The 14,182-nt window shown below is 44.9% G+C and overlaps 2 protein-coding genes across 3 annotated transcripts; one reads left to right on the top strand and one right to left on the bottom strand.

Moving 5' to 3' along the window:
- Nucleotides 1-849: 849 nt before the first annotated feature.
- LOC109733458 (uncharacterized) lies at nucleotides 850-5,561 on the bottom strand. The gene is made up of 2 exons (XM_020292683.4): nucleotides 4,968-5,561; nucleotides 850-1,334 (listed from the first exon to the last, which is right to left on the bottom strand). Exons 1-2 carry the CDS (start codon nucleotides 5,229-5,231, stop codon nucleotides 1,170-1,172), a joined length of 429 nt encoding a protein of 142 aa, XP_020148272.1. The 5' UTR covers nucleotides 5,232-5,561; the 3' UTR covers nucleotides 850-1,169.
- A 524-nt stretch (nucleotides 5,562-6,085) lies between these two features.
- On the top strand, nucleotides 6,086-8,624 carry LOC109733457 (CASP-like protein 4B2). Of its 2 annotated transcripts, none has more exons than XM_073496704.1 (3): nucleotides 6,086-6,579; nucleotides 6,664-6,803; nucleotides 8,241-8,624. In XM_073496704.1, the coding sequence occupies exons 1-3, from the start codon at nucleotides 6,278-6,280 to the stop codon at nucleotides 8,426-8,428; spliced, it is 630 nt and encodes a 209-aa protein (XP_073352805.1). In that variant the 5' UTR covers nucleotides 6,086-6,277; the 3' UTR covers nucleotides 8,429-8,624. The 2 variants fall into 2 exon arrangements, with proteins under 2 accessions (XP_073352805.1, XP_020148271.1); XM_020292682.4 differs by having other exon boundaries at nucleotides 6,118-6,579; nucleotides 6,664-6,799; nucleotides 8,237-8,519.
- The last annotated feature ends 5,558 nt before the right edge of the window (nucleotides 8,625-14,182 follow it).

The following is a 14,182-nucleotide window of genomic DNA, read 5'->3' as shown; positions in this document are numbered from 1 at the left end:
AAATTAAACAATGTATGGTTTGAAGAGTTACTCTCATTAGAAGGTGGGCACGGGTAGCTAATCCGCTCTTTCTCCTTTTGTCCTTCGCTCTGCTCCTCATCTTTTTATCTAATAAGCTCAGAGTTATCACAATTTCTTCTTCCATAGATTCCTACAAAACATTAGTCACTTCTTGAACAGCAGAGACCTTCTCAATAAATTCAATAATATCGGCATCGTATTTATACTTTTTACAGCAATATTTAAGTATAACATAATTTTCAGATTTATAAAGAGCATCATCATAATCTTCATACTTTTCAAACAAAGATTCAATTTCATAAGCACATTTAAAAGCAACAAATTCTTCTATTTGTTTCACATTATAGTAATCATATACACCATTAGCATAAGAAGCCAATATTTCATTATCATTAAATTCACATTGAAAGGAAAGGTGTGGAGCCTCCATGTTAGAGTAACAAGTATAATCATACATAGAGCACATATTCCAAGCATACCAACGCAATATTTTAATTTGATCCCATAAATGTTTTCCTTTTTGAGACAAACAATAATCTCTAAAGTATTCCTGGTGATCCAAAGTATCTTCCATTATCAAGTTGAATGGGGATTTATCAGGATTATTAAAGTATTATTTTAGGAGGTTCCCCGTCTCCGTGAGTAGCAAGTACAACTAATTTTTGTTGGTATTTCGTGTTTCATATTCATGATAAAGATATAAAACAACATAGAACAGAAAACAAAATATATTTAGAGATAAAGCCAACAAGCGCACACGAGAATATTCATCCCACGCTATTGTTCCCCAGCAACGGCGCCAGAAAAAAGGTCATGATATCCCACAAGTATAGAGGATCATTTGTAGTCTTTTTCGATAAATAAGAGTTTCGAACCCAATGAGGAGCTAAAGGTAAGATTTATATTCTCTTACAACTCTACGCACACCAACTCTTGCTCTACCTAGAAACAAGTAATAAAACTGCTTTGTAGGAATAAAATTAGAAGTACTCCCTCCATCCCGAATTATAAGAGCGTTTTCCAGAATTCCGACAGCATCGATATGTGACAAAAAGTCATTTCTACCCCTGCTATCGTCGTCCCTGTGATCACCTTCCCTGCGATCCCACTAAGCTGCGGAGGATTTCAAATTCAAAATCCTCCTACTCCTAGGCGAGGAAAAGCTCCAGCGCCTGGGCACCTCCCGCTCCAGCCCCGGGCATCTCGCCGCTCCCGCCCCTGGGCACCTCGCCGCTCCCGCCCCTGGGCACCTCCTCGCCCAGGCCCCCAGCTCCTCCACACCTAGCGCATCTTGTTGCTCGCTGCGTTCCGGGCTGCAGCAAATTCAAGAGAAATCAGTAGAGAAGATTACAGGGAAGGTCACCAGAAGATTACAGTGAAGCAGAGAAGATTAAATTGACAGCAAGAAGCTTACATGGAAGGAGAGTAGATTAAATTGACAACAAGAAGATTACAGGGAAGGAGAGTAGCTCCGGCTCCAGTAGCAACATCAACAGAGAAGAGAGAAAATTGACAGCAAGAAGATTACAAAGACAGAGAGAATTGACAGCAAGAATAATTGACAGTAGAGAAATCAGCAGGTTCCTGTTCCTATGAGAGAGGCTTGGTTCATGTTGCTGTAGGAAGATTACAAAGACAAGGTGTACTCCAGGAAATTTAATTGACAGCAATTATCACCAATATTACAATTTACTCCATGAGTAGCTACATTGACAGGAATACTGCTTGAATTGTTTGCACGAATTTGACATCAACAAAACTGCTCCAAGAGTAATGAAGTGCTCATGATCTACTGTGAATATTTAAATTTATGCTAACAAAGCTCATGATCTGGAGTACTCCATTATGCACAGTAGGATCAGTTTATGTCAAAACAATGTTTGATAATCTAGTACTCTTGCATATTCATTTCATGACACAATGATTGGAAATTTTGCATATTCATTTCATGAACAAAGGATATACTATGCTTTTGCATATTAACAATAACAACTACTCCACCTGTTCATGTTGTACTAGGAGTAAAGATTACAGCACATCTCCGAAGATGGTTCTCCCAGATCTAAACTGCACTCCACCCGGACAAGAAGAAGAAGATGCTAATATGCAAGATGAAAATGTGAATATGCAAGATGAAGAACTAGCACAAGTAGAAGCAGGAGGTATACTTCATGTTAACTGAATTTGAATTCAGCTAACATAAAAATTCAGTTAAATGCTTTTGCAAGCACTTTGCTTAGTTTTTGTGCACCTAGGTGCATTTAAATTCAGCCAAATGCTTGTAAAAGCATTTTGCTGAATTTAAATGCACCTAGGTGCATAAAAACTCAGCAAAATGCTTACAAGCATTTTGCTGAGTTTTTATGCACCTAGGTACTTTTATAAGCAGTTACGTGCATTTTTGCTGAATTTATATTCACATAGGTGCATTTTCTTGTTGCATTGATACAGTAGGTGTTGAGCAAATAAAGAGGCAAAGAAAATCACTAACAGATGAGAAGAGATATGCTACTTACATGGCTATGCAAGCCCTAAGTATGAAAAGGGGTGGGGACTTGAAAGGGAAGGATAAGAAGGATGTGGCTGCATTGTTTGATGTACACATCCAACTTATTCGGAAAATTTGGAGGACAACAAAGAAATAGATTGCTCTTGGTCAGGAGGTGAAGGTGTCAAGCCAGAAAAAAGGAAAAGTTGGCAGAAAAGCGGCTGATGGCTTTCTATCACAAATCCCCACAGTTCCACTAAACAGAAGGTCAAGCATAAGATCACTTGCTGTTGCACTGGGTGTCAGTCGGACCACGCTACACAGGACGTTCCAGCTTAAAAAGATAAGGAGGCACTCCAACAGGGTGAAGCCCCCTTCGAAAGAGAAGAATAAGGGAGAAAGGGTTCAATTCTGCATGTCTATGCTTGACCAAAGAACCCTAGGGAATGAAAGAATTAGCTTCAATAGTATGCACAATATTGTGCATATTGATGAAAAGTGGTTCCTTATGACTAAAAGGGATAGAAACTACTACCTATTGCCGGATGAAGAAGACCCGGTAAGACCAGTTCCAAACAAGATCGGAAAAGTGATGTTTCTCACAGTAGTTGCCAGGCCCAGATACGACGCTGACGGGAATGTCACTTTCTCAGGAAAGATTGGGGTTTGGCCTTTCGTCATGGAAGTTGCAGCTCAAAGAAGGAGTGGAAATAGAGAACGAGGAGTCCTAGAGATCAAGTCGCTCATAGTCAACAGAGTAGTCATGAGACAATACATGATTGAGAAAGTTGTTCTGGCGATAAAAAATGTGTGGCCTGTAGAAGATGTTGGACAAACAGTCTTCATCCAACAGGACAACGCAAGGACACACATTCTGCCTAATGATGCTGAGTTCGCACAGGCAGTGGTTGAGACCGGTATGGACATCAAACTGATGCAACAGCCCCCAAATTCTCCCGACTTGAACGCTCTTGACCTTGGTTACTTCAGATCCCTCGAGTCTCTAACGGACTGCAGAGCCCCTACCACCATTCCGGAGCTAATTCAAGGGGTCCAGGAAGAATTTGATGACTATGAAGTTGGAAAGCTCAATAGAATCTTCCTCACACTTCAAACATGTATGGTGCAAATAATGAATCATGCATGAGGAAATGCTTACAAAATTCCGCATGCGAACAAAGCAAGATTTGAAAGGCAAGGAACTCTACCTCTTAGCATCCATTTCCCTCGTGAAGTGTATTACAATGCCTTAGAGAATCTGGAACAAGATGAACACTGAAGAGAGGCTAGTTGCCTGTGATCAGAGGCTTTGTGTGGAGAGGCTGGTTGCTTGTGATCAGAGGCTTTGTGTGGAGAGGCTAGTTGGTTGTGATCAGAGGCTTTGTGTGGAGAGGCTAGTTGCTTGTGATCAGAGGCTTTGTGTGGAGAGACTAGTTGCTTATGATCAAAGGCTTTGTGTGGAGAGGCTAGTTGCTTGTGTGGAGAGGATTGTGATCCATATGTTTGTAGTCCTTGTGAAGTGTAATCCATACTCCATATATTGTTACTCCATATATTTGTTGATGATGTGGATACTCCATTGTGGATTTCTCAAAAGTTGTTTGTGAACTTTTTTATTTCTTAAAGTTTTTTCTAAATTTTTTGATTTCTCAGAGTTGTTTGTGAATTTTGTTTCCGAATTCAAAGAGAGGAGAGGAGAGCTCTCGCACTACATCATCTACTCTAAATTTTCAGAGTACTACCACCAGAAGTACTCTGCATTTCTGCATCATCTTCCAAGTACTCCTCTAAGTGCTTGGGAAATTTTTCCACAAGCTTATCTAAAGGAGTAGATGAAGTACAATAAACAGGAGTACACCTACAATAAACAGGAGTACATCCATTACATCAGATATGTACTGGCATCATGACCAGCTAGCTCCCGGACACTACTCATGAGTCAACTTTGAAAGATACAGATAAACCTACTGTAAAATTCAGTAAACAACACATAGTCACTGAACTTACTGTAAGAAATTACTCCATGAACTAAACTGAATTAAACAGGAGTAAAACCTAAAATTTTGCTGAACTAAACTGAATTTATACTTATAAATTTAGTTAAGTTTACACTTAACTTAACTGAATTTATACTTACAAATTCAGTTAACTTTAGTGAAGTTTAACTGAATCCTACTCAGTGAGTACTTAATGTTTTCTTCTTGGTCAGCTTTGCAGAAAATAAATTAACCGGTGAAGCAAGCGGCGCTTTGGGAAGTTGCTGTAACAGCAATGTTAAACAAGCAAGAACGGGGAGGGGGCATTTCTGTAAGCTTTGTTGTCTGTTAGTACTATTGCTTTGTTCAGCAATGGAGTAAGCCTAATGTAAAATTTAGTACCAACAATGGAGTAAGCCTACTGTAAAATGGAAGTAAGCCTACCAACAATGGAGTAAATACCAGCTATGGAGTAAGCCTACCAGCAATGGAGTACTCTGTTCGGTGCTACTGTTGGCCATGTAGAGGGGCGGGAGGTCGTGGATCCAGTCGTCCTTGGCGTTGTCGTCTGCCCTGAGCGAATCCAGCCGGATCCAATCGTCCTTGCAGGTGGTGAATCCAGCCGGAGTCACAGAGGCCCCTTCCGCCGCCGCAGGCGAGCTTCTGGTCCCGCAGCGCCGCGCCGGTCGCTGTGCAGGTGGGCGGATGGGAGCAGAGCCGCGGCGCCACAGCTGCTGTGTGGGCATCGACCCCCTCCCCCACAAGCTCGCTCACCTCATCGCCGCGCCGCCGCAGCAGTCGCCGATGCAGATCCACCTGAGTAAAAAGGTGATCTTTGACACGGCGACACCATCTTTGGAGGGGAGTGGGTGAGCGAGGGGAATGGGATAGGAGACGCTGACGAGAGGGAGGCGGGGACGACGCCGACGAGAGGGGGGCGCAAACGACGCCGGCGAGAGGAATGGGTGAGCTGTAGAGAGGCTGGCGAGGGAAAAGTGAGCTTACAGAGGAGCGGGCGAGGGGAATGGGAGCTGTCGGGGTGAGGGTAAAATCGAAAAGCGAGAAAGTTTCCTTACGCTCGCGATTTTGTACATGGAGAGCAAAACGCTCTTATAATTCGGGACGGAGGGAGTATTTTGCAAAAATAATAAAAGTTTGTTTGTTTAGTAAAGAACTTTTGTAGAACAGTGAGAAAGATTGTCCCTAAGTAATTAAATATAACACGACAGATACTTATCATATACAATGAGGAAGAGACATCACTAACATACTTTCCGTACTTGAATCACATGTTCTTATGATTGAAACTCTAACAAGTATCCACAACTATTAAAAATCATTAAGGTAAAACCCAATCATAGATTTAACAAGATCCCTTTACTTCCATACACAACGGCCCCTTTACTCGTGTTTAAGCTTCTAACTTTCGCAAGCCAATATAAACAAATCATAAACGTATTTAATAGTTTCCACACATGCGGGTGGCACAACTCATATCAATCACACCATACCATAATTAACCAGTAAGATAAAAGGAATCACTCAAACTACACTCCACCTGACACGTGAGGAAAGCACCGAAACCTCACTGACTGAAGGGCCCGAGCACAACAAAGCAGCGGCGGTTTAGTCATTGACAAGAGTCAAGAGGTGAAGAGGTTCGCCGGCTAATCCCGGTCTTGCTCTCGCCTCAAGTGCTTTTCCGCCTTCACACACAAAGCAAACACCTCAGTTCAGCTCTCCCCGTTCACCACCCAGGGCCAGGGGTCAGGCACTGTTCCACTGGTGAGCGATGGCGATGGTCACGGCTGACGCCTCCGCCGCCGCCGACGCCGCCACGAAGCAGCCAGAAGCCGACAAGGATTACAGCTCCTACAACGGCGCCTCCACCGCGGGTGTGGGCGGAGGGGCCCGCCGCGGCGGCGGCGGCGTTGTGGAATCTGTGGTGGCGCGGTGGAAGCGGGAGGACATGCTCGACAAGTGCCCCCTCGCGCTGCACGCCGCCGCCGCCGCCTTCGCCTTCGTCGCGCTCGTGCTCGTCGCCTCCAACCAGCACGGCGACTGGATGCAGTTCGACCGCTACCAGGAGTACATGTGCGCCGATTTGAGCTTGGCCGCCTAGGGCTGGTCTTCGATCCGTGCTTCTTAAGCGTCTTACATCTGCTGTGTTGTTGCTAGATACCTGCTGGCGATCGCGGCGCTGGCCTTCGCCTACTCGCTGGCGCAGGCGCTGCGGCACGCGCACCGGATGCGCAGCGGCGCCGACCTCATCTCCGCGCCGTCCGCGAGGCTTTTCGATTTCATTGCTGACCAGGCGAGTTCTTTCGACCTGCTAGTTTGCAGCTGTTATCATCATTTCTCCTTGTTATCTGATAAGAGTTCATGTGGTTTGAATCTCTCAATTGGACCAATGTTTGCTGCTCAGGGAAGGGAAAGTAGGGGACCGTATAATATTAAGAGATAAGAGAACTCAGCAGATAAAGTGTGGCCGAAATTTACCATGTTAAAGTAAGAATAGCGACAGGGGAGTAGAGATTCCAAATCCATTTGTAAAGGAGACATCAATCCACTAGACTAGGTTTTTTTTCTATGTGTGTGGAATCCAAATGAGCTGAGCGCTCAATACACTGATACCCTGATAGGTACTGTATTGTTCTTCGATTGGCTTTGGAATGGGGGCGTCTTTATTCTTTAACTGTCAGAGTAAGATTGGTCTATGGAATGTAGAACACTGCAGTATTCTGGTTCAAGACATAGCTACAATTTCACAAATTACAACCCATACCGCCTCTTGTTTCTTTGTGGAAACAACTAAAATATGGTACATGTAGCTCTCGATAATGGTCCAATAATTCAATCTGTATGGCAACCCAACAACAACCATCTCTGATAATGTTGTGGCGTTGGAATGGGGAGATTAGAGTGGTTGGGGAGTGGTTAGGGCCAGCCATGAGCTATTAGAAGTTGCTCCGTGTTTGATGTATGTTCTCAATCATTGGTTTGCTTCGAGCTTTGGAATAGTACAATACTAGATGGCAAAAAATAGTTCATGTTGTCCAGTGCATGTTGCGTAAATACAGATAAATGGATGTAATCGTCAACTTTCAAATGTTTTGGGACCACATTTACTTAGGATGCCCTGGAGGGTATGAATGTTTTAAACCCGTGTTGTTGCTACTTAATTAAGGTTCTTTTATGAGCTTCTGCCTTCTGCAAATAATATGATTGTTTAGCAGCTTACTTTCATGGCTTTGAATCCCATGTGAAGAAACAATGGAATTTGTATTAGTGGACCCCAATATGCTACTGATACTTGAAGTAGTTTTGCTGGAACTTGGCCCTTGCTAAATTTACTTTACCGGTGCAAATAGCTAGGTTTTGTTAATTAATGAAAGTATGACTAATAATGTGGCTAGTCAGAATGTTGCAGTCCATGAAATTCTTACACATGCATGCTTAAGGAAATCAGTTTTTGGACCAAACATGTTTTCCATGTTAACCCTTGGGTTTTTCGGATAATGGCTAAACTACTATTGTGGTTATATTTTATCTCAGGCTTTTGTTTCGTGCCATGGTACCATGTTGAATGCAAGATTACAAAATAGTAGGATATTCTGGATTGAGCTAGCTTCCAAAACCTGCATTGGACTTGCCTGTCAATTGTTGTGTTTCTTGAAAACATGTCAGTCAAAATTTCATAATGATGAAATTTGTTGCCCCTGCTAATAGAAACTGGTGAACATATTCGCAGGTAGTCGCATACTTGTTGATGTCTGCTCTATCAGCGGCTATTCCTATCACGAACCGCATGAGAACAGCTGTGATCAACAACTTCACTGACGCGACCGCTGCTGCGATCAGCATGGCCTTCCTTGCATTTGTTGCCCTCGCCTTGTCAGCCACGGTTTCGGGCTACAAGCTCTCCAGACAAATGTACATGTGATGATGTGAATCTTCACTGTAAAAGAGTTAACTGTGACACGAATCATTCATTTCAGAGAAGCAAAATGTGTGGTGTCCCTCTTCCGCATGAATGTGTTGTGCCTTACGGTGATTGGTGTTCATTTTTGGTAGCCACCACATTTGTACATAGGTTTACATGCAGCATTCCTTAATAGTACAATGCTATTTTCAAGTTCTGTTCTTCCATTGTGACTCCGACAACATATTGCTGCTGTGGTGAGATAGGCTGGAGCTATGCTGCGGAGGAGCCTCTCCCTGAGGATCAAACTTTAACTCTGAACATACCATATTTGGCGTACGCTACATGGCACACTCCCGGGTACGAAGCATCTGTGAAGTAGATCTAGCTGGTGAGGCGGTGCTGCGGTATTTACTTCTTCTGCCAGAGCGGGATTTGTGTCTCATGGGTAATCAGAATGTGCGTGAAAAATGATTGCCATCTCAGCCTAGTACTTGTTGTGGGAAAGAGCGGGATTTGTCTCATGGGTAATCAGAATGTGCGTGAAAAATGATTGCCATCTCAGCCTAGTACTTGTTGTGGGAAAGACGTAAATTGGTGCACTGTCATCTCAGCCTAGTACTTTGTTGTGGGAAAGGCATAAATTGCTGCACAAGGAGACAACTCAGAATACAGACTAGATATTTATGAGGATATGTGCTCTTATGGCCAGTTTTGTTATTGCTTCATCTCCAAAGATCTCCATGAAAAGAGGGGGTTGGTCATGCCCTCCCGGGGGTTTTGTTAAACTTAATGTTGATGCTTTTCTTACCATGATTTGCGTAGGGGTACGATTGAGGCGGTACTAAGAGATGACAAAGGCAGATTCATCGTTGGGAGGAATTGAAAGATAAACTGGTGCGCGGATGTCCTGTTGGCTGAAGCTTTGGCTCTCAAACTCGATATATCGCTTGCGCAAAGGACGGTATGCAATCGTATTATTATTAACTCGGTCAACCTGAAGGAGATTGATACCATGGAGGATGGAGAACGGTCGGAACAGCTGGCAGCGGCAGCCTTTGATGATTGTTTTCATTTTGCTTGAGATTTCCCTATTTCTAGGTTCGAGCATTGTGATATAAAAACAAATAAAGTTCCTCACGAGCTTGCTAGATTAGCTCAATTTTCTTTGGCTTCTGATTGGTTTGAGGAGCCATGAAATGAAGTTGTACACGTCCTCACAATTTTTTAAGAAGGAGGATATACCCTCGGCCTCTGCATCGGGGTGATGCATGCAGCCATTTTATTATTTATTCACAAAGACCATACAAAGTAATACATCGGTAAGCCTGAAGCCACCATCTAGGCAACACTTGTTGCTACTCTTATCCCCTTGATGAAGGTGTGCCGAATGTCCGAGCCGAATACCAAACAGACATCGCACCAAAACCTAACATCTGAAGCCGGATGCCCTAGCCCAGCCACACACCTGGACTGGGTCGCACACCGGTCCGGCACACTCTCAGAGGCTGCCGCTGCCATCTTCCACTAGTCCATCTCCAGAGCAGGAACTGACGCGTCGACCTTGCCTGGCCTGCCGTCGACGCCACCACGGCGCCAGACAACGCCACTATCCTACACGTATCCGTCCACACACGTCCGTCGCCGAACCTCCACAACGCCATGCCGCCGGGATCCTTCATCAGCCTTGCGGTAGGTGTAACACCACTCCTCCTCTTGTCCCCTCTAGCCAGCTGTTGCCCCAAAACGATGCCCCAAGAAGGGACACCGGCATCGAAGGTGCCATCATCGTCGGATCCGGTAGACCCAGATCTAGAGTTTCCCCCGGAGCATCACGAGTGGGGTGCCACGACCTGCAACAACGATGCCTCGAGAAGGGAACGACGTCACAGACGCCGCCATCGTTCGCCATGACCGTAGTCGACTCAATTTTCACCGGAAGTCGCGTCCCCCGGATCTCACTGCTAGGTGGAGGCGAAAGGAGCCTCGCCGTGGAGACGAGGGACGCCGTCGGCATGCCGGCAGGGAGCCTCCAGCAGGCCGTCACCAGTCCTCCTCGTGCCACCGGCCTGCCAAGACCAAACCGTGATGGATCTGGACAGGACGCCAGATCCACAACCATCGATGCCATCCATCTACACGCAGCCGCCACCCTCGCTGAGTGGAGCGCTGCTGCCGCCACCACCACCACCCAACCTCAGGTCACCGCCGGCCATGGAGGCATCGATCGCCGCCATGCAGCAGGGGCGCCGCCCTGACTACCGCCTGGGCCTCCCTGCATGAAACTCCTCCTCACAGGGATACCGCGGCGACCACCCGCCCTGGATCTGGCGTCGGTTGAGGGCGCCGCAGCCCTGCTGAAGTCGACACGCTGATCCGCTCGAGGCCTTCAGCGAGCCGCCACTGACGGGATCCAAGCAGGAAGAGAGAGAACGCCCCACCGCCGCCGTCCTCGAACCCGCACAGTCTTTACCGACAAGGTCTCAGGCGGTGGCGAGACAAGGAGGAGACTGGTGGATTGCCTCGGCGGGGAGATAGATCGCCCCCGCGGTCACCCGAGCCCACGTCCTCACAAATGATGTAATGGTTATTACAAAGGAATAAAGTTTGTGATTTTCTTCAAAAATAAACTCTAGGGTTGTGAACTGGGCCTATTGTTTTGAAGCCCTCCTCACGGCTAACTTTTACGTTTTTTCTGGATTAAAATTACCATGCATTAACATGTGAGTTGCTGAACAAATCAGAGCTAGTCACTGACATTAAGAAGTTACTCCCTCTATTCCAAAATAATTGAAGTTCAAGAATTATCATAAGCAAAAAAATTAAATGTAAGTAACACGTTATTAAGTTTTATCATGTCTATACAAAATCTGCTAAGATCTATAATATCAAATACCTATATAAAATATGCTAAGATCTACAACATCAAACACATACAAAATCTGCTAAGATCTACGACATTAAATACATATAGTACGGAAATATAGTTTATAACGAGCCTACTAAAACTAATTTGGTATTGTAGATGTTGAAATATTTTTCTATAAACTTGGTCAAACCTAAATAGGTTAGACTTAGGAAAAACCTAGAACTTCAATTAATTTGGAACATACGAAGTATCTAGTCGGTAATATGTGAGTTCCTGCCTATCCATAAGTAGTTATTAGTTTCACATTATACCTTGTGCGTGTTAATAGCCACTAATATGCAAGTTATTGTGATATTCCCAGATAGTCAACGACTTCAAAACTAGACTTTACTTGAGTCATGGGGTAAGGGTGCCATAGTGATAAGTGTGACAGGGGCAACTAGGTAACTACATCAAGACCATGTTGGTATGGTACCTTTCCATGAACAATTAAGTGTGCACATGCAACACACGTATCTTCAAGGGGTCATGATTCACTCTCTCCTAACGTATACCGCTAAGAGGATACGGGTGGCGACAGTTTGCCCCTCCCCTTTGTCATCGAGTTAGTGGGTCTCCGGCTCCTTAGTCCTGCTCCCACTCGCTTTGTTGTCGAGATAGTGGATCACCACCTCCTTAGTCCGTCGCTCCAATGACGAGAGGTCTTAAGGGCACCATGGCGCTTCCACGACAGCGTGTACATAGGTTTCACATTGCCGTTTGTAGGGGCATCACATCACTAGCAAGGAAATCGTTGCACTTTACCCTGCTCGCCTCCACATGGGTCGTGTTGTAGTGAACCAAAAAATGATCGGAAACGTAATATTCGTGCAATATTTTTATTCTTCCAGGGGAAACAACAATATGTTAATCATCATGAAAAGAGTTACAATGTCACTTACGACCAGCGGGCTAATATCATCAGGGTATTCATCTAACCAAGCTATGAGCACATCAATTTCTTGACAACGCCACTAGTTCATTTGCTACTTTAATGCTCACTCTCTCCCCAACGTCCTTTGAAACAAACTTAAATTAGTCTTCAAATGGTTAATGTCTTTGTAGATGTTCGAAATGAGGCACCAAAATCTTTGTTGCTTTTGAAGACATTGACAACATAAGCATTATCCTATTTCAAAACAATGCGAGAAACAAGGAGGTCTTCACGAGGAGGAGGCCGATTTAGCATGCTCAGGCTTCGACTTCCACCATGTCCCCAATGCAGGTTTGGTCATTATTTTGACGAAAAGAAGCATCGATGTTTACCTTTTCACAATGTTTCTCCAGTCTTGACCGCCTATTTAGCTACCTGACCACTTGTATAGTGAAAATCCGCATCATGTGTACCTGCAAAATAGAATTTTTACAATTGTCAGGGGGTTGAGTTTTTGCATCATTTCCCCATGTCATATTGATGGTGCTTCAAAAAACATAAAAAATAATTGATTCCACTCCATCAGAAAATAAACACTAGTGGGTCTCAATATGTTCGACCAATTGCCTTGGAGCTTATCTTGTATGGACAGCCAAAGTATTGGTCTTGAGGGCATGTTGATTACATCTTGGCCTACCACTCCTATAAAGGATGTTGTAGTACCTGCCTCCAAGGGGCATCCGTGCTTGCGTGTGCGCCTCGCACCGATGCCTGCCTATCACCCTCCCCGTCGTCTGATCGTGCCCCAGTGTTCCTCATCGATTCGGCGTCCTTGGGGGCTGATACGTCTCCAACGTATCTATAAATTTTGATTGTTCCATGATGTTATATTATCAAACTTGGATGTTTTATATACATTTACTAGTAAATTTATATCATTTTTTGGGACTAACCTATTGACATAGTGCCCAGTGCTAGTTGCAGTTTTTTGCTTGTTTTTTACTTCGCAGAATATCAATACCAAACGAAGTCCAAATTCCACGAAACTTTTTGGAGATTTTTTTTATGGTGATAAAGGTGTTGGGGAACGCAGTATTTCAAAAAATTTCCTATGACCACGCAAGATCTATCTAGGAGATGCATAGCAACGAGACGGGAGGGTGTGTCCACGTATCCTCGTAGACCGAAAGCGGAAGCGTTTAGTAACTGATGTAGTCGAACGTCTTCACGATCCAACCGATCCAAGTACCGAATGTACGGCACCTCCATGTTCAGCACACGTTCAGCACGATGACGTCCCTCGAGCTCTTGATCCAATAGAGGGTCAAGGGAGAATTCCGTCAGCACGACAGCGTGGCGACGGTGATGATGAAGTTACCGGCGCAGGGCTTCGCCTAAGCACTACGACGATATGACCGAGGTGTTAAACTCTGGAGGGGGGCACCGCACACGGCTAAGAGATTGTATGTTGTACTTTGGGGTGCCCCCACCCCCGTATATAAAGGAGGAGGGGAGGAGGCGGCCGGCCTAGGGGGCGCGCCAAAGGGGCGAGTTCAACTAGGACTCCCAATGCTAGTTGGACTCCCTTTCCTTTTTCCGGAAGGGGGAAAGAGGGAAGGGAGAGGAAGAGGAGAAGGAAAGGGGGCGTGACGATGACGTGTACCTAGGGTAGGGTAATAGGCCTGACCTAGGCACCCTTCCCAAGGACACTGCCCTGCAGTCAAAGACATTCAAATGACAACAACATCTACCGACTGAAATCACCACAGAGTGCAACCCACTCGACCAACAGTTCCACTCGGATAACCCAATTCCATTCGACCAGGATAAAACCATTCGACCATATCAGAAACCACTCGGAGTACAGAAGATCTAAAGTCACTCAAGATGGCAACGGTCAGGCGTTCACTCCGTAGTCTTAATGATCATTTATATGACTTTATTGCTGGCGTTACCAGTAACATCCTACCTTTATGTACATTGAACCCCTTGT

This window comes from Aegilops tauschii, chromosome 4 (assembly GCF_002575655.3).
Source record: "Aegilops tauschii subsp. strangulata cultivar AL8/78 chromosome 4, Aet v6.0, whole genome shotgun sequence".
Lineage (NCBI taxonomy): Eukaryota > Viridiplantae > Streptophyta > Magnoliopsida > Poales > Poaceae > Aegilops > Aegilops tauschii.
This window is presented reverse-complemented; position numbering and strand designations above follow the sequence as displayed.

Bases quoted from the DNA above. Each gene is read 5' to 3' on its own strand.
- LOC109733458 (XM_020292683.4), bottom strand. From the start codon at position 5,231: ATGCCCACACAGCAGCTGTGGCGCCGCGGCTCTGCTCCCATCCGCCCA. The intron at 1,335-4,967 runs GTAGGCTTACTC...AATTTGCTGCAG, and splicing joins AACAGAGTACTCCATTGCTG to CCCGGAACGCAGCGAGCAAC.
- LOC109733457 (XM_073496704.1), top strand. From the start codon at position 6,278: ATGGCGATGGTCACGGCTGACGCCTCCGCCGCCGCCGACGCCGCCACG. The intron at 6,580-6,663 runs GTGCGCCGATTT...TGTTGTTGCTAG, and splicing joins GACCGCTACCAGGAGTACAT to ATACCTGCTGGCGATCGCGG. The intron at 6,804-8,240 runs GTTCTTTCGACC...ATTCGCAGGTAG, and splicing joins TTTCATTGCTGACCAGGCGA to TCGCATACTTGTTGATGTCT.